The 18,326-nt window shown below is 38.2% G+C and overlaps 2 protein-coding genes across 2 annotated transcripts in view; one reads left to right on the forward strand and one right to left on the reverse strand.

The window, feature by feature from the left end:
- Nucleotides 1-1,805: 1,805 nt before the first annotated feature.
- Nucleotides 1,806-2,744, reverse strand: RMI2 (RecQ mediated genome instability 2). Its single transcript, XM_015817350.1, has one exon. It carries the CDS (start codon nucleotides 2,742-2,744, stop codon nucleotides 2,325-2,327), a length of 420 nt encoding a protein of 139 aa, XP_015672836.1. The 3' UTR covers nucleotides 1,806-2,324.
- Nucleotides 2,745-4,808: 2,064 nt separating this feature from the next.
- The window catches only part of CCDC40 (coiled-coil domain containing 40), a 29,000-nt gene continuing 15,482 nt past the window's right edge, over nucleotides 4,809-18,326 (forward strand). Inside the window, exons 1-9 of the mRNA XM_015817429.1 lie at nucleotides 4,809-4,819; nucleotides 6,912-7,226; nucleotides 10,169-10,298; nucleotides 11,493-11,686; nucleotides 12,547-12,630; nucleotides 12,716-12,935; nucleotides 14,642-14,799; nucleotides 16,011-16,133; nucleotides 16,801-16,922. Coding sequence (XP_015672915.1) covers nucleotides 7,026-7,226; nucleotides 10,169-10,298; nucleotides 11,493-11,686; nucleotides 12,547-12,630; nucleotides 12,716-12,935; nucleotides 14,642-14,799; nucleotides 16,011-16,133; nucleotides 16,801-16,922 — 1,232 coding nt within the window. The 5' untranslated portion in view covers nucleotides 4,809-4,819; nucleotides 6,912-7,025. The remainder of the gene's footprint in view (nucleotides 4,820-6,911; nucleotides 7,227-10,168; nucleotides 10,299-11,492; nucleotides 11,687-12,546; nucleotides 12,631-12,715; nucleotides 12,936-14,641; nucleotides 14,800-16,010; nucleotides 16,134-16,800; nucleotides 16,923-18,326) is intronic.

Raw genomic sequence — 18,326 nt, forward strand, 5'->3', positions numbered from 1 at the left:
TGTACACAGGTGTATCACTCTTTTAAAAGAATGCTAATTCAAGAATATAAGGAGCTTGCATAATGCCTGATGGATGCTTTTTGAAACATCCTGCATCTAGTAGGATGCTTTTAGATACATAGAATCTCTCCTGCAACCCAGGCCAAAGTGACAATGGAAGCAGTATCCAATGACCAGAGCAAAGTGGGTGTGCACACTTTGTTTCAAAGGGCCAGTGAAAGCTCATCAACTAGAAGTTGTAGTTTATTTGGCAAGACTTGTTTTGGGGAGACAGAAACACCATTAAATGGTGTTGAAATGGAACTTCTTAAGATGAATCAAATGTTTCTTAGTGGTGGCAACTTGGAGACTTCATGGAAACATGAAGATATCTGGAAGTTGAGTCATGGCAACTGGACTCCTTCTTCTTAGTTCAAAATGTTTTGCTGCTTATTTGAATAGCTTCTTCAGCCTGAGCGAGCTGGTTAGGGGGACCCCATATATGTCCTCCAGGGAGGTTTCATTTCTCACTGATCTGGATAGGCTCCTTAGGTGAATAGGCAGAGAGCCTTTGGAATGTAATGCTCCAACTCCTAAATCCTTTACCTAGGTGGGTCATTAAGGGTAGCCTTCCCGGTGAACTTGTGGTCTTAATCTTCCTGGGGCCTGATGCAAGAGCAGCAGTATTGGTCTGTGTGTGTGGGTTTCCTGTAGATCTCTATTTCTAGGTTGCCACAGGTCCCAATCAGAACTTCAGTTTAGGGATGCGAGCCTGTTGTCCTTGGTGTCTTCCTTCATGAATTTGATATTTGGGCAGTGTGTAAATGATCTGTGAAGGCCTGTACTTTTTTTTTTTGCCCAGGTCATCCACATACCTGAATCAATGGGCTGGTGCCATCCCCTAGGAGTTGAGTGCTTTCTTTTCCACTTCTTCCATGTATAGGTTGGCAACAATGGGAGGCGACGTGAGAATCTACAGCTCAGCCATGTTTCTATCTGTAGAAGTCATTTCTCTAAGTGAAATAAGTGGTGTTCAGACACAGGTCCAGAAGACATATATGGGGTCCCCCTAACCAACTTGGTCAGACTGAAGAAGCTATTTGAATAAGCAGCAAAACGTTTTGAACCAATAAAATAAGTACCGTAGTACAGTTGCCTTGACTCAGCTTCCAGACAACTCTACCTGGATGACTGAGAATCATTAAGATACGAAACATGAAGTTGTTCTTTAAACATTGTTAGCAAGGAATTTTCATGCCTTTTTATTAAGATATGAAAATGAATCCTATTCCACTATTTAATGCTTGCCTTTTGAATTATTTATATCTAAATGATTGGAACAGAATTACATTCTAGAAGTACCCTTCAAGTATTGCATCTCTAATATCCAAAAATTTATAATTTTTAAAGTTTATATTAGCTACTACTCTGAACAAGTGAAGCCAAAGAAATTCCACAAAATTTATATTATCTTGGAATAAAAGACTAAATATAACTTTAACTAGCAACTAGATAAATTTAACTAGTACTAGATAAATAGCTGGCCAGAGCAGAACACTTTTTTAAAAATAAGATACTGGGAGTGCCAGGTGCTCTTTTCACTTTTCAGATTATCAAAATAACATGCTGGAAGGCAAAAATGTGAAATGTTTAAAGCACTGAAGCTCTTTTCAAATTCCAGACAATTCCACCATTGAAGGTTCTAATAGCAAACCTTTTTTAAAAAAAAAACAATGCATTAAATATAAAAAAAAATATTTCCAATAAATGTGCCATTCAAAGTCTAATTATTCACTATAAAAACATTAAAACGTATTTCAGTAATATATGCAATTTTATTGTAATATAACTTTATCATTCAATTGTTTCTCTGAAGTATTGCTATTTGGGGGGGCATGTTATACACCCCTCAGTTTGACTTGAAATATTAAATTATGCATTAAAAACAAGTCTTCAACATTTATCTATAGTTCTCAAAAGAGCTTTATCCTAGAATTGTAAATCATTCGGGTGGATAGAATCATTATTTTAAAAGAGTAGTCTTTGCATATCAGTTAAAGAGTAATGTCTGAAGTCAGATGTCTGTAGTGAATTCTGCAGCACAGCACTCCTTTAATGTAAGCCCAGCCTGAAGAAAGGACACTCCACAAAGGGGAAATGAATGTATTCAACATGGATATTTCATCTTTGCAACCATCCACGAGCCGTCAAGTATAAAAGATTACTTTGTGCAAGCAATTGGAAATATTCCATGCCTTCTAAACAGTGCAGGCATTTCCATCCCATTTGTTTTGTTATTGGGAGACGTGCAGGAAATGATTCCCATTTTGATATGCCAGCTTCGTTCACGAAAGGAGGCTTCGCTGCAAATCTTCCACTTCCAACTCCCACATAGTCCTGTGCAGAGGATTGCCCGAAAGATCCATCATCTTCACGGCTTGAAGGACAGGTTCCGGGATGCAACCCTGTACCAAGCCCATCACCATCACATAATTTCCAGGGCTGAGGCAAGGTTTTCCCTTAGGGACTCTCTCCACGCCGGAAACCACGAAAGAGCCGCTCTCGTCCAGCAACCGCACAGTCGAACCATCCTGCTCTACGGTCAATACTTTGCCCTGCATCCAGACCAGAGATACAGCTAACGCCGGACGTCCGTACTCTTCCCGGTCCAACAACCACGAGCCGCCAGGGACTTGGCGGCACCGCTTCAGCTGCGCAGCCAGGACCTTCACCGGCGGCGACTGCAAGCAAGACTTCTCCGTCATTGCGCCAATCTCTTTCCCGCCAAATTTCACCGTACGCTGAGAATGATGGTTCTGTAGACTATTGTAATATCGCGAGAGTTAAACTGGAGCTCTCGGTTTCTGAGCATGGGGGTGGGGGACGAATTAGAATCACGTAAAATTATTTGGTTCCTCAACAAGCCAATAACAGCTTTTGCTTGTTTTGACCGTGAAAGAGTCTAACCTTTTCTAACTCTATGTTTGCTTCACGGAACCTCGGCCATCACCCTCTACGCCAGTGTTTCTCAACCTGGACAATTTTAAGGCATGTGGACTTCAACTCCCAGAATTCCACAGCCAGCATTGCTGGCTGTGGAATTCTGGGAGTTGAAGTCCACATGCCTTAAAATTGTTCAGATTGAGAAACACTGCTCTACGCTTTGTCTAGTAGTGTTTCCCAGCATTGGCGTTTTCCAGATACGTGGACTTCAGCTCCCAGAATTTTCATTCACTTAGCTGTGCTGGCTGTGGAATTCTGGGACTTGAAGTACACACACCTGGGAATGGCTAAGGTTGGGAAACAACGCCGCGGTTTTGTCACTGAAGGCTGTGTTGAGAAATGGTTCTGTCCAGATTTGCACCCTCCCCCTTCCATCAGTTGGCATGGTCCGAGAAGAGGTCAGGGCGGGGCAGCGAGGAAAAGGAAGCCCGCGGACTGTTGATAGCGTCGCTTAGCAACGGAAGACAGCATGGAGCCGAGTGCCGGGTGAGCAAAGAAAAAAAAGGGAACTAAAAGCCTTTTTTAAAAAAAGGGTGCGAAAAAAAAGGACTTAAACTGGGAGTAGAGGGTTCCGCTGGAAAAGTTGAGTAAGCTAAACAAAAATGATGTAGTTATTCATTGGGAAATGGCATTAACACAAATGCGTATATGCAGTTGACCGGAGGAAGCAGTTGTCATTCTGAAATGAAGGTTTCAAATCTCACGGTTTTAAATAAAATCTGGGAACACATGCCAGTCTTCTAAGCGGCATTTTTTGCATGCATTTTTCAACCTCAAAATAGACAAGATTGCTGCAAACTATGTTATGTTTAGGAAGTCTGAAATATAGGGGAGTGGATATTTATATTCACTGATTGATTGATTTATTTGCATCCCACCTTTAATATTTTTAAAAACAACTCAAGACAGTGCTCATATCCAATGCACCTTCCTCCTATTTTCCCCACAACAACCACCCTGTGAGGTGGGTTGGGCTGAGAGAGAGTGACTGACCCAAAGTCACCCAATTGGCTTTCAGGCTAAGATGGCTTTAGAAACTCACAAAGCTGCTGGGCCAAACTGGTTCTTTCTTTTGGAAAGAAGGAGTGAAGAAAATGAGTTTTATATAAATAATGCATAAGATTGCTGTGCATAGGTGTCAACATTCATGCTCCCATTCAAGATGAAAAAAAATCCAGCATGACAAATTGTACTTCATCTCACTTCAAATATGTCTTGATTAAAAAAGGTTTATGAGCATGTTGGCCTTCTACAGAAATGTAGGTGCCCTCTTTTTCATTTTAATCTGTTTATGTTAATAATTTATCCTGGTACCATATTTCTTTGAGGTTTTAGCACCCGTTTTCTTCCCAAAGTTTTAACCCTATTTTAATTTGTGGCTCTTCTATTATTTAAATAAAATTTTTATCCTGTTCCTTATAACCTAAACATGTTCATACATCTCTCTTCTCAAATCTCTGGGAGTTATATTGTTTTATCTCATATGTTTATTACTATTCCCATTTTCCATATGCTTTTTCTCACCTCTCGCCTCTTTGGATCTAGTATCATTATTCTTTCAGATTGTTCTAATCAACCAACTTTCACTTGTGTTTGGTTTGTCATATCAGTCAGTTCTTTGCACCTCTTAGTTGGAAATGATGCTTATTATATTAATTTTATGTTTGGTACATTGGTATGATCTCCCTTTCCTGTGTGAGTGATTTAAAAGTCTGCTTGAGTTAATATTAAATAATTTATTTTCTTTATATTTAAATGAAGTGCTGAATCAGAGAGTAGACAAATTCCGGAAGAAGAAAATAAAGAAGATAAGAAAGAAGATGCAGAAGATAAAGAGGTAATGTTATCAGTGTGAAAATTTTGAGAAAATGAAAATCAAATACAGATTAAATGAGAAGTTTTCAATACATGCAGTACATGTTTAAATTGGGGAACAAGAAAGCAAAATATACAGTTATAGTCAGCTGAGGAAAGCAAGGTGGGATACTTACTACATACTTTCTAAAAATCACCCTCACTTTGTTTTTGGTAGAAGAGATATTCTCATGCTACCTCATCTAGGAGGACTAACTGAGGACTTTAGGTCTCATTGGAGCTTCCTCACAGAATTTAAGGATGCCCTTCTCATAACATGAGACAGGAGTAATGTTTGTGATTAATAAAGATTGACATTCCAAAGGCCCAAAAGTAAGTTGGGATAAGTAGGAAGATTAAAAAAAAAAACCTGGGTTGAAAAGAGACTCAATTAGTTTGGCTTTTGTGGGCCAGCAGTACTTCAAATGAGGCAGTCAATTTTTTAATCCTCCATCTTCAATCTACAAGTATAACATTCTTATAGAGTGTTTCTGTGCTGCGCTGTTATACAGAAACCTGCTGAGCACTGCCAGCAGTATACAAATTGGAAGGAACATTTTTTATTGTTATATTTCTTTACTTACTGGTATTCTGCCATCTTCACAACAAACTAATTCCCAGCCCACCACCATAAGCAAAAGAAGATTTGAATCTATGGCTGATTCTGTGCTGATTTAGGTGAATATGAATGAGCCAAAGAAGTTTAGAATTTAATTCAAAAGCATATATATTCTTTCTATTTCTATTCTACTTTCTATTCTATATCATCTGGACCTGGAAGGCCAAAAACCCAAAGCCAAACTCCAGTGTTGAGTCGAACCCAGTTCTTCCCCAACCAGACCCTTATAGGTTCCAGGCACTCAGCCAGCAATGCTACAGCATCATCTGTACAGCTAGGAGTGGAAGCCCAGGGTTTTATGTAGATGTTAAAAAATGAGAGGCAAAAGGGGTGAGCCTTGAGGCACTTTACATTGCAGGGACCTAGGGCTCAACCTCTCCTTCTCCATCAACACTAACAGGAACTGGTTGCACAGGTAGGAGTACCACAGGTAGAAGCATACAGTACCACATTGCTTCCTACTCCAAATCCCTGAAGTCGGTCCAGAAGGATACCATGGTTAATGATATTGAACACTGCTGAGAAGTTCAGGAGGGCCAGAATAGTTGCACCATCCTGAGTCCTCCACCCATCATTGACCAGTACAGCCCATGCTGACCAGTACAGCCCATGCTATTTTAGAGTTGTGCCCCACCCTGAACAGGCTGAAAAGGCTCCAGGTGGTGCTAATTATCCTTCCTTTAATATCAATATGGTATGTAGACCGACCTCTTCCAATCTGTTGACCACTCTGTTCTCCATATATGGATTCTTCTGTTGCTTGCCATATATCTGTAAATATTCTATTCATATAATTTTTTTATTTGATAATGATCAGAATGGTGATCTACCTTCCTCTTTTAGTACTAGTTCAGAAAGGAGGGGGGGGGAGAAGGAAGACAGAGGGAGAAGGGGAAGAAGCAGAAGAAAAGAGAGCGATAGTCTCTGGAAGGAAGACTTAGGAGGAAACCCAATAATAGGTGAGCATCACGATGGTGTTGCATATACCTGCTGTAAATACCTAGTGTAAATAATGTTACTGCCTACAGTTAAAAAAAAACATAAAAACCTCCACTGAATTTGATTATAACATTTACAACTTTCTTTTTTTCTGCATCATTGGTTGGAGTACAAACTTGGATAACTGACATATTAAAGGGTTATCTGTGAACTCTTAATTGATACTATTTGGTGGATCATTGATTGCATTGTATCCTGTTACTATTTAATTCTTCCTGATTATGAATACAGCACTGCTCTTTCTTGGTTTTTCATGTCCTGAGTATCAGACAGAACAATCTTCTGGTTGAAAATGTCCAATCATTGTCCATTCCAGACTGCTCATGTCTAAGATACCAATATATTGTCGATTCATTTTTCATTGTGTTGAGTTTTCCCATGTTCAATAAGATTGTGCTAGAAGTCAGTGGAACAAAATACAAAACTTAACTTTTTTAGTTTGTTTCACTTATTGTAGCCAGAAGACAAAAATGCAACAGAGGAAGGAGCAGCTAGTACTCCCTTGATAACCACAGAAGAAGCAGGAAGAGTTTCTCCTACAGTGTCTATAGAAAAGGGGACAAGTAGTGGCATGGAGGCCACTGAGGAAGGAGAAGAAAGTGCTGCTATGATAACCAAAGAGGAAGCAACAAAAGATACTCTCACCTTGCCCACAGAAGAAATGACAGGCAGTGCTTCCATGGTATCCATGAGAGGAAGGGCAAAGGATGCTCTTATAACAGCCTCTGATGAGAAATTCTCAGGACAGACGGATGTGTCAAGTATGTCATTGGTAAGTATTTCTGAGCAAATAGGACCATCTCTCGTCCAGGTAACTTATGTTAGAGCAGGTAACAAGACAGCCTAAAGTTTTATTAGGTCCACAGTTTAGCCTTATTGTATCTCAGAAAACCTGCCTGAAACAATGAAGAGGGATCTTGGTCCCAGATTAACCCAGGGAGCAAATAAAACGCAAATAAACATTAAGAAAAATAATGTTTAAACCAATTTAGATGACCCAAATATATAGACTGTGTCAAGATGCATAATGATAATTCAGACATAGTAGCCAATTTCAGTGAGTTGATGATAAAGGTGCACAGCCTGAGATTTTAGAGCCATATACAGAGTATAGCAAAAAAATCCTTAGGCCCCTTAGGCCAGGGGTCGGCAACCTTAAACACTCAAAGAGCCACTTGGACCCGTTTCCCACAGAAAAGAAAACACTGGGAGCCGCAAAACTCACGCACGCACGCTCGCGCACCGGAGGGGGGGCTTGATTGAAGAGTTTAATTAAAAAGAAATAGAGGCTGCTGTGCATTTCTCTCTCTCTCTCTACCCCCCCTCTCTCTCCCTCTCTCCGATCTTCTGCTCACCTGGCCAGCTGACCTGACGCTGTTCTCTGACAAGCTGACACACATTCTTATTGGGCTGGCTCTCTCCTGCCCTTGGTCTACCAGTCCTCTTCTCCCACTCAGTGTGTGTGTAAGAGAGTGTGTGTTTGTGTGTGTGTGTGTGTGTGTGTGTGTGTGTGAGAGAGAGAGAGAGAGAGAGAGAGAGAGAGAGAGAGAGAGAGAGAGAGAACGCTGCTGCTTTCTGCTTTCTGCTGCTTCCTGCAGAGACGCAGCAAAGGCAGGAGCCCCACCCAATAAGCTTGTCAGTTTGTCGGAGAACAGCGTGAGGCCACTCTCTTTTTCATACACAGAGAGAGAGAGAGAGAGAGAGAGAAGGGAAGCGCAAGTGCCTCTCTCTGTCTCTGTCTCTGCAAATGGCGGAGGAGGACTGGGAGCCACAGTAGAAGGCTCAAAGAGCCACATGCGGCTCCAGAGCCGCGGGTTGCCGACCCATGCCTTAGGCCAATCATAGAGCCTTCAGTTATAATGCAATGATTTAGATGCTTACTGGATGGTTATTATTATTGCTATGTAACCCCACTGTCATGGGAGCTACACTAGCGACTAATGTTTCCAGTGCAAATAAAAGATGCTACTTATTGTCTGTAAAGTATTCTGTGTGAGAGCTTCCACTTTTAGGGCCTCTGGAAAACTTGTAAAATCTTGAGTGTTATAGAACTTCAGTGCTCAGAATATTTTTAAATAATTAATGGAAAATTAATTAATTACTATATTTGATTTATCATTGTGGGACCAGAAATACATTCTTTAAAAAAATCCTTATTGGATTGCTTCTAGTTGTAATTCTATTTGGAAATCAATGAATAACTGAGTTATTACAGTATTTTGGCATCAAACACATTTATTTAGTCTATCCCATAAATGATTATCTCCTTTATTGTGGAAAAGCCTTAGGGTGGCAGCTATGTTTGGTTTAGCTTTTCTTTTAAGTCTATGGAGATTCTCAGTTATCCAAGTCATGGTTATCCCAAAGGTGCTTTTTCAAGAGGCAACTGGGTTTTCTTGTTTTTCTTTGAAGACGTTCTGTTTTTCATCCAAGAAGCTTCTTCAGCTCTGACTGGATGGTGGGGAATGGAAGGATTTATATTCCTTATAGACTGCTGGTCATTTGCATTCTTTTAGAGAGTTGTTGAGGCCACTTAGAGGTTTATCCGTGTCCTCGGGGTCACCTGAATAGTGCAAATGGTGTGGAGCCTTCTTGGAATTCCTGAGACTGTGTTGTAGACTGGAGATAGATGATGTTGTATCCTTCCCTCTTTGTTGAAAGAAGGCTGTTCAATTTTGACACAGATGGCCTCTTTGATCCCTCTTTCAAATCAGCGGTCCTCTTGGTCCAAAATATGGAGACAGCAAAGTCCACATTTTGGACCAAGAGGGCCACTGGTTTGAAAGAGGGGTCAAAGAGGCCATCTATGTCAAAACTGAACAGCCTCTCTCAACAGAGGGGGAAGGATACAATATCATCTATATCCAGTCTACACCATAATCCTTTCAGCAGTTCCAAGAAGGCTCCACACCCATTTGCATTACTCAGGTAACCTTGAGGACACAGATAAACCTCCAACTGGCCTCAACGACTCTCTAAAAGAATGCAAATGACCAGCTGTCTGCAAGGAATATAAATCCTTCCATTCCCCACCATCCAGTCAGAGCTGAAGAAGCTTCTTGGATGAGAAGCGAAATGTCTTCAAAGAAAAACAAGAAAATCCAGTTGCCTCTTGAAAAAACACCTTTGGGCTTTCCTTTTAAGGATTAAATTTGGGCCTTCTGCAAACCGATAGCCTGGAAAACAGTTCCAAGGCACTTAAATGCCTTGACGTGTTCAATGATGTTAGTATTAATTTATGACCCATATTTGTGTCTAAATGGAGAAAAACATTTTGTTTTGTTTTGTTTTGATAATTGAGGACTAGATCATTATCTGTAAAATAGAAGGCTGCAATCTAATGCTTTCTTCAGTTCAATGAATGTAGTTGAGATAAGCTATTGCTTTTGTAAATCACTTAGAAAAGGATTAACTGAAGCAGTTTATGAAGTTGTAAATAAATACATATTTTTGTGAGCTGCCTAGAAGCATTTGAAAGTAGATGACATACAAGTATGTCAAATAAAATAAAAAGTGCACCAAAAGCCGTCTATTGCCCATATTAATTACATTTTTTAAACCACTCTCCCATGCCTTCATGTAATCATAATCAATCTTCATTCTTATTTGCTATGACAAATTCAAGTACAAACTATATAGCATCAGTCATTCTTAGCATGAACACTCCTTTTTGAAGTTGTCTTCTGATAACAGTTTTTTTCTGTTTTGGAAAAGCTTGATGTTTCTGGAGAGAAAAGTATGGAAAGTGCTCTTTCTAGTGAAGTAACAATCTCTTTGCCATCTTCTGGAATCAGCAGTGTAAAATCTGAATTGCCAATGCACGTGGACCTCCCTGCAGTGTCAGGTTAGCCCTTGCTTTGCTAGAATGATGTTATATAGGACTAATGCATTTCTTAGATCCAACTGAATCTTTGCCATTGAGGCACAGTTCAAAAATCCTTACTCCTGCTTATTCCTGCTTGATAAGAATACTAAATCAAATTCTCTATTATTGGCTGTTTTTTTTTATTGTTATTAAAATATAGTGTCTGGTATCTGAAAGTGTTTTGAGAATCTTGATAATTCGTAAAGGGATTAATAGCAATTATATTCTTATCTACCTATATACTGAATATATAGGAGGTCAGGAATTCAACTAGGAGTTTTTGTAACATGAATAGCATATGCATAGATATTACTTTATGTTTGCATGTACAGCATTTATACTCACACTCAGCTACATAAAGTAGTATACATCAAATTTGAAAAATAGCAATAACCAGTATAATGTAATAAAATATATAGTAAATAGATGAATAGAAATGGAATAAAAGTAGGAATGTGGAAAAATGCATTAAAAATGGAACAAGGGAAACATATTTTGCCGTGTATAATTCAGAAGAATCATTAGAAAAAGATATATGTAGGATTTGTTTATTTATTGAATTCAATTTATTTCTATTCTATTTGCTTAAAGTGAATTATGATAATCATAAAAACAAATAGAAACATTCTGTATAGCATTTGAAAACACAGCAACTGAAACAGAGCAAAGTATCACTAAATCACTAAATCACTAAATGTGATTATATATTACAATGAATTTATATATTCTATTAAACAATTGACATTTAGTTAATGCCTGTCTTACAATTTAATACAAAACCAGGTTCAAATAATCAGCAAATGAACAATACTCAAACTAAAATATTCCTATTTTGTCATCCTGAATTCCAAAAAGTTGCAACAATTCAGTCTAATCACTGTTTAGGATCATGTGATGGGAGCTTGGATTACAACAGGTTTCCATTTCTTTCTTCCAAAAAGTGCGTTTAAAAAAATGAAGGATGGCAAAATGCACTTTTGTCAGAGTGACACATAAATTGTATCTATTTTCAGTTCCCCTGTGTTAATGGCCTCTTTTGATTATGCTTTATGTTCATTATAATATCACAATTATTAGATAAATAAGTGTTATTCGAAGCAAAGCATTTTTGGAGAATTTTTATTTGTAAATTAAAGAACTTGCAACCTCTGGTATCATCCCTCTTTTCTCCAGATTCAGAGGTCACTCAATCAGCCGTTTTTCCTTCCCATCTTGATTCTGCTGTTCGGCAGATGACTTCTGAAGTCAGTAGGCATAGCCCCACCCAACAGCCTGATGGCGAAGTTATGGCACGTTATGCTGGGCAGGAACTGGGCATCAGAGAGGCAGGGAGAGAAATCCAGCTGGTTGTGTTAGATCCAAATCACGTAAGAAAACTCTAAATTAGACTATGGTGCTAATAGCTGCAAAATGGGCAGCAAATGTCTTAAAAATTTATTTGTTAAATTTAATTTATTTAAGTTAAATTTAATATAGTGTCATACTACCCTTCCATAGGGATTTCATTCCCATGATGTGACACCACTGACTATCAGTGAGGTATGACATGGCCTTTGGTGGCACGCCGCATAATTTCCTTCATGTAGACCAATGTTTCTCAACTTCATCAACTTTAAGATGTATATAAACAACTTTAAGATGCTGGCTGGGGAATTTTAGGAGTTGAAGTTCACAGATCTTAAAGTTATTGAGGTTGAAAAACACTGATCTAGACCAAGCTAGCCTAAAGGGATGCTTGCTGACAGCTTCTATTGCCACAACATATTCTTACCATCTTCCCCATATTAAACGACTAGTGATCACTGGTAGAGAAGCTACCATAGTTTTAGAATGTAAACTTGTTTTGCTTTACTGAAGTTATCATTTATTTTTGCAATTTGTTACAAAAAAATATGATGGCCTCTGAACCTGTGAAGACCACAACTTTCAGTTGCAACATTTTGCAAGAAATATTTTTAGCTTGGCCAATTCTTTATTGTAACGTACCTATTATCAATTTTTCATAAGTGAAAATTTGAAGATGGGGAAGGCTGGTTGTTCAGTGTGGTCCTAAGCTATTCAGTCTAGTTTTTATTTCATCGTGCAAAGAAACTATTGCCATGCATGAGATTGGAACCAAAAAAGTATCCAGAAGAAAATCTTTGTTAAAAAAACAGTTATTTGCATTGGAGTAATTTTTTTTTTTGGCTTGGAAAATATATTAATGTATTCTTCCTTGTTTCTTTAGCCCTTAATGAAAAGATTCCAGTCTGCTTTGAAGACCTATCTCAACAAACAAAGAGGAAAGGTTACTGATGAAATACAAGAGTTGGTATGATTTTTTTTTTACTTGGAACTTATTTCTGCTCATATCTTGGCATTTTTGCTGGCTCATTTCCTCTTTCTCATGACTGCAGGCAGTAGGCATAAAGTGTGGAAAAAAGCAGAGGGAAGAAGTTGGTGTGCTCCTGTATAGTTTTCAGCAGCAGTTGGCCCGGCTGCAGATGGAACTGGAGAAGAACCACAGTTGCCATTCTCAGATTGCCATGATACGGCGGCAGCTAGAGGAGGAGTTGCATGACCTTAGGGACACGTATAAGAAGACATTCCAGGGCACTCAGGATGAACGGAAAAGAGGTGATCCACTGTTTCAGAATTGTCTTATTATACATTAGCTACTGCTTAATAAAGTTTAGTTCAGTCATTTAGGGATTGATGAATGATGTGTTGTGAAATGGAAGCATGCTGTGAATATATAGAATTCCTAATCAGTGGCGTTTGTCTCAAAGCAAACCAGAATACGATTGCATTTATTTGGTATAACATAGCAGTGTAATTACAATTAAAAGTTAGCTGTACATATCTTGCAAGAACAAATTGCTTTATCTGTGAGGCAAAGATATTATATGTTTGGAGATTATATAATAGTTGTTTTTGTCATATATATTATATCAGCTTGAATCTATATTTCAGTCTTTTCTATAGTATATAACAAATACATTTTACACATAGCTAGAAAAAGGTGGAATAGACAACATCACCACCAGATGGATCTGTAGCTGGCTGACAAACCATACTCAATGAGTAGTCCTCAATGGCACCACATCCACATGGAGAGAAGTAAGCAGTGGGGTACCACAAGGTTCCATCTTAGGCCCAGTACTCTTCAATATCTTCATAAACGACTTAGACAAGGGAATTGAAGGGGAACTCATCAAATTCGCAGATGACACCAAACTGGCAGGGAGTAGCCAACACCCCAGAAGACAAACTCAGGATCCAAAAAGATCTTGACAAAGTCAAACAATGGGCCCTATCCAACTAGATGAGTTTCAATGTGGAGAAAAGCAAAATACATTTAGGCAAGAAAAATCAAAGGAACAAATACAGATTGGGCGAGACCTGGCTCAAAAACAATAACTGAGAGAGGGACCTTGGAGTCCTATTGGACGATAACTTAACTATGAGCCAGCAGTGTGCAGCAGCAACCAAAAAAGCTAATACAATCCTGGGTTGTATAAACAGAGGCATAGAATCAAGATCACGCAAAGTACTAGTACCATTCTATAAAGCCCTAGTAAGACCACACTTCAATACTGCAACCAGTTTTGGTCACCATATCACAAAAAAGATGTTGAGAGTCTGGAAAAAAATCAGAGAAGAACAACTAAAATGATCAAAGGCCTGGAGACAAAAACGTATGAAGAATGGCTGCAGAACTTGGGTTGGGCCAATCTAAAGAAAAGAAGAAATAGAGGAGACATGATAGCAGTATTCCAGTATCTGAGGGGCTGCCACAAAGAAGAGGGGGTCACATTATTCACCAGAGCACCCAGAGGGAAGGAAGAGAAACAATGGTTGGAAACTGATCAAAGAGAGAAGCAACCTGGAATTAAGGAGAAACTTCCTAACAGTGAGGCCAATCAACCAGTGGAACAGCTTACCCCAGAAATCGTCGCCGCTCCATTGCTGGAAGTTTTTAAAAAAAGACTGGACAATCACCTGTCTGAGATGGTATAGGTCCTCCTGCTTGAACAGGGGGCTGGACTAGAAGACCTCCAAGGTCCCTTCCAGCTCTATTCTATGTTATGTTAACATATATACATTCACACACACTGTATAATATACATACTGTATATATAATTTTATATAATTCTTACTTTGAAGCTGAAATCTAAGAGTCATGTCCTTCTCCTGTACAAAAAGTTATTAAGTTTCCATGGAATGCTGCTTTCCTTAGTTTTTTTATCATTAGATGGGCTTGACACAAGCTGCCAAAGTTTGTGTATGTGTGTGTGTGTTTCTGTATGCATAAGTGTATAATTTCTCATTTGTTCCTTTAGTTTCATCAGTTCAAATGGAGATCGAAAATCTGTCCCTGCGCCTTTTCTACATGCAGAACATGGACCAAGATGTCCGTGATGATATAGCTGTAATGAAGAGAACTGTCAAAAAGGCTGAAGTGGAGAGGATGCGTGCAGAAGTGGAAAAACAAAAGCAGGTATTTAGCAATAGTCCGGTTTTAGAACTCTTTCTTCTTTCTGTGCACCTTCCCTTCTCCTCTCTTAAACCTGCTCAGGTTTATTTCCTATTAGCTGCTTCTCATGAGATTTGTTTTCATGCTCTCTGTTCTTAGAGATGGCTTTGTTGTTACTGTTCCACAGAAATCAACCTCAGGACTTATTTCTTTGGTGAGCTTTATTGACCCATTCAAATTTTGTGCTACCTTCATTTGGCATTTATTACAAGCCATGAGAATATTTTGTACAGATGATGTCATTATGCAAATAACAACAATGTGTAATGATGTCATTTGTATTAGTTTCATTATGAACTTACATAATTATGTTTCTATGTAAATGACAGACTGCATTTGCCCCTCATGTACCATTATGTAAGACTTAGCTACACTTCAGTGCACTTTAATTGTAGTCTTTATAGTGTGATTCCTGAGAGTTATCATAATCTAATTTTATTTTACAATATACAATAGTACTGTACAGTCAAAATTAACCTGTATTATGTATGGTGCAAAAGGAATTATTGGAGTTCAGATCAGGTAGAATAAATACTACTCTTTCAAGTTGCAGGTGTACCCCCTGCAATAAAGGACAGCATATTATACATAGGGGGACATTTTAAATGTAAGTTGCATTCAGAATCATGAAATTGATATCTTACTCTCTAATGCAACTGTCCCTTAAAGTGATAAAATCTTATGACCATAATTGGACCAGAATTTTGGTCATTAAGAGATGAAATCATTGAGTCATCATGTGACTGGACCCAATTTTACAACTATTTTTACTTCCATTGTTAAGAAAATTATGTGGTCATTAAGGGAATCTGTCTTCCCTAATTGACTTTGCTTGTCGGAAACTGGCTGGGAAGGTTGCAAATCATAATCACGTGACTGCAAGAATCTTCATCGCAAGTGCAAGCAGGTTTCCAAGTGCCCAGATTGTGATCATGTAATTGCGGGCCTGGAACAATGGTTATAATTTTGAGGACAGATCATAAGTTACTTTTCCTGAGGCCAATCATAATTTTGATCTATCGTTAAGTGAAGAGTCATAAGTCATAGACTACCTGTAGTGTAGTCCATACAGAGAGCATGCATGCAGCTGTTTCTCTTATCTTGCCCGTTGCCTAGACTAAGGGCATAGGAAGAGAGCTCCATGCTATTATCATGAGATTATCTGAATTTCCTAGGACCTTCATGTCGATCGCTTAACAAGGAGAGTTGATGAACTAGAGGAACAGATTGCTCTTTATGATGCACAGTATATGGCTCAGGCAGAAGATACCAGGATCACACGGCAAGAAGTGGGAGAAGTAAGACGTTATCTCATTTTTTTTCCTACAGCTAGATTTTTTTACTTAATGAATTACAGATTATAGTAATATTTAATAGGATTACCTTTTTAATCCCTCAGTGAGATAGAGACTGATAGAGACTGATAGAGATAGCAACTGTCCATAGGAGACTTTAAGGGATACTTATTTGTCAAACCACTTTTAGTATATTTTAAATGTACACCGCCTTCATAATCTGTCTTTCAATTAAAAGTTTAAAGAATGTGTACATGTACCATCACAGTAATTTATAATCTTCTGGGACAAACTAGAATATCTTGATGTGCATACAAGGAGGCCTGCTGGATGACTGTTTGGGAGTCTATGGATGGATTAATAGAGAAAGAGGGCAGACATGCTGAATCCTTCTCATCATATGATTACCATCAGCCGCCTACTTGTAGCAGCAGCCAGCACTGTGCAAGATATAATAGCCATTTTTAATTCCTTCAATTTTTAGATATAAATTTGCATTTGTTGCTGATTAGGTTTAATTTCATATTATCTAAAATATGAAAATGCAAATAATAATAATTTACAACTCTGGCACTGAGCTATATTAAAAGAAAAGAGGCAGAAGTCAGCAGAAAGAGAATTTATATTTTCCCACATAGCTCTATAGTGTTTCATTACATTGTTTTTGCAGGCAAGTATAGAGATCCAAGCTATCAATTTAGAGAAAAAACAGTTATTGCACCAATGGACTGTCAGTTTGACTGGGATGAAGCGCCGTGATGAGGCATATGCTGCTATGCAAGAAGCACTAAGGTAATTATGTTAATAAGCAGTTTCTTGGTGTGTTAGTTACCTTCCAGAAAGACAGAAGAAAATTTAAGCACCTAGAATGGTCTTGGCTTTAGGACAAATTTAATAGTAGTCTTAGTTTATTTTACATTGGGAGTGTTTGCCAGGATAACTTTTAGGGAAGAAAATTTCTACTCCCAGTATAGTAGTGAGAATGTAATATTAGGGTTGTGACATCTATCCTTCAATTTGGCATGAGGCAAATTTCAGGACAAGGTTATACATCCATACATATACATACAGACATACACACAAATTCATGTGCACAATAGTTGTATTCATACATATAAAGTTAAATTTAGATACTATTTGTAGAAAGTTGAATAAAAATATTTTTATTACTTTACTTCATTTATAAGGGCTTTTTGACCCACTTTTGCCTTGTCTTTTTAAATAGTGCATAGATCTTGCCTTGTAAGTGAAATGTTGCTGCAGAAATGTTTTGTAATGATGATGATGATAGTGAAGATGATAATTTCTTTCCAGGCTTCCTTCTCCTTTTCCAAGTTCTGATAATTAATAGTACTGTATTATTCAACTCCAATCATTTGGAATACTTAATCTAGTTCTGGAGGTTCTGTTTTTAAAAAAGTCAGAAGGGGACCAATACACTGACCAAAATTGTGGCAAACAAGTCACAATGGTTAGGCTTAAACTGAACAAAGCAAAGCTGATGAGGTTGCAGAGGTATGATTCAAATATTTGGTAAAAAAGGCCAGTCTTTTAAAAATTATTCCAGGAGCTAGGATAGATACAAAGGGCTTAAATTGTTTATTATAAATTTAAAAAGGAGTTTTCAGTTGAAAGGATTCTCTCCCACTGGAAATCTTGAGGCAGAACCTGAACAGTTGTCACATAGGGATACTATATTCTAGTTTTGATTTCCTGCTTATACAGTAACAGAACGTGTTCTATGTATTACAAGAATTACTGGAATCTAGAAATGCATATAACTATTAGATGCTTGTACTATTAGAGTTTTAGCATATGACAGCACTTAACTGACTGTCTGGTCTTGGAAGCTATGCAGGTTGGGCTGATTGATATTTGGAATGGAGAGCATCAGGGAACACCTTAGCTGTAGACCAAACTGGGTTCTACCCAGTGCTTTTTTTCTAAAAAAAAAAAAAAAAAAAGGGGCCGGAACTCACACACGTCATACAAACCGCCTTGCCTACCCTACAAGGTTCCATCCAAAAAAGGTGCTGGAACTCCGTTCTGGGCGTTCTATGACAAAAAAAAGCCCTGGTTCTACCAAAAAAAACCTCCTATTGATGTGTCTATGAAATCACAAGAGTTCAAGGTATAGATTTTATTTTGCCTTTTATTATATTACTGCTTATAATACAAGTCAAAGAAGGAATATGC

Source organism: Protobothrops mucrosquamatus, unplaced genomic scaffold, assembly GCF_001527695.2.
Source record: "Protobothrops mucrosquamatus isolate PMUCROS unplaced genomic scaffold, P.Mucros_1.0 scaffold_127, whole genome shotgun sequence".
In the NCBI taxonomy this organism is placed as follows: domain Eukaryota; kingdom Metazoa; phylum Chordata; class Lepidosauria; order Squamata; family Viperidae; genus Protobothrops; species Protobothrops mucrosquamatus.